General features: G+C 38.4%; 1 protein-coding gene across 1 annotated transcript in view; it reads left to right on the top strand.

The window, feature by feature from the left end:
* Positions 1 to 1,452, top strand: part of LOC121813511 (sodium-coupled monocarboxylate transporter 1-like) — a gene marked incomplete at its 5' end in the record, with an annotated part of 2,268 nt that continues 816 nt past the window's right edge. Inside the window, 3 exon segments of the mRNA XM_042217321.1 lie at positions 1 to 23; positions 895 to 933; positions 1,361 to 1,452. Coding sequence (XP_042073255.1) covers positions 1 to 23; positions 895 to 933; positions 1,361 to 1,452 — 154 coding nt within the window.

The raw sequence follows: 1,452 nt of genomic DNA, 5'->3' as shown, positions 1-1,452 counted from the left end.
TTTGTACTTTGTATTGTGCACTGGTTAGTAAAACATTTATTACATACGACACACACACTGCAGTGCATCACATTGTCAGTCGAACCTCATCGAGCATCACTAAGCCAGGAACCTTAAGAGACCCCCACTTTCACATTCAGCAGAGATTAAATGAGAATATTTACATTTTCCTAAAATTCATGAGGTCCCCTTCCCATTTACTCTTTAAAACAAAATATCTCTCAGTTAACATCACCTCTGATTTTTTAAATTTGATGTTTTCACATGCAATCATTAAGGGTCAAAAGTTGGAACCGTCATTGCATAATGTGTTGCATGGTCATAAGCAGAGAGGTCTCGCTGCGCTGCCCTTAGACAGTTAACATGACGAAGCTATTGAGGAAAAAAATGCCACGTATATTTTGTTTATCATGACTCTGGTTTCACGTGGCCTATCACCACAATTTAAAAACTGGTATATGTCACCTTGTTGCTTTGGCATCTTAAAGTGGTCATGTGATTGGCTTACCACGACCACTTTATTCTTCCTCAGTCAAACAGCAGCACTCATGTGATTGTTTTGCCCCCTAGCTACAGGTGTTGTGCCAAATTACAGCTGCTTCCGTGCAACTTCTATAAGATGCGGTAAGCTGAAGACAGCTTCAGCCGTCTGTTTGTTGAAAAATAGTAACGGACCGCATTTTCTTGTTAGTAACGGTAACGGCGTTGTAACAATAGGAATAGTAATTAGTTAGATTACTCGTTACTGAAAAAAGTAGCGTCGTTAGTGACGTTTCTGAAAATGTTTTACTACAGAATACGGTCACATATTTCCACGTTATGCATTCTGTTCATAAATACAGCCTCCTAACCTTTTTGACAGAGATTTTTCTTGTTTTGTGGCGTTTGTTACAGGGTGGCCTGAAAGCTGTGGTGTGGACAGATGTTGTTCAGGTAGGGTTCTGGATCAAATAAAACGAAAAAAATACACAAATGCCTCCAAATAGTTGTGGTAGATGGCTGCCCCTCCTTGACGTTGACGTTTCTTGCTGTTAAAAGGGAGGTTTTTGGTTCACACTGCCATTTTGATTGCTGGCGTTTTCTCTGGATTGTAGCGTCTTTATCTTACAGTATAATGTCCTTTTGTTATGATTTGGAACCATATAAATATATTCCATATTCTATGTAAGTAAAACTGAATTAAATTGCAATCAGGTTTCAGTCTAATTTTATTGACACCACAACCAGGTTTGAGTCATGTCTTGATTCTTTGCAGTATTCATGTCAATTAGCAAGAATTTGATAACTGGGACCAAAATCTGTCAACATAGTTACAGAATACAGATCTGCCAACCAAACAAATCTCTGATTTTTCTTCCAGATTGGAATAATGTTTGCAGGCTACATGTCTGTTATAATCAAATGTGTGATCTTAAAAGGAGGAATCTCCACTATCTTGTCAGATGCCCAAGA

Source organism: Haplochromis burtoni, unplaced genomic scaffold (genome assembly GCF_018398535.1).
Source record: "Haplochromis burtoni strain Fernald_Lab_line unplaced genomic scaffold, NCSU_Asbu1 Contig_14, whole genome shotgun sequence".
NCBI lineage: Eukaryota > Metazoa > Chordata > Actinopteri > Cichliformes > Cichlidae > Haplochromis > Haplochromis burtoni.
This window is presented reverse-complemented; position numbering and strand designations above follow the sequence as displayed.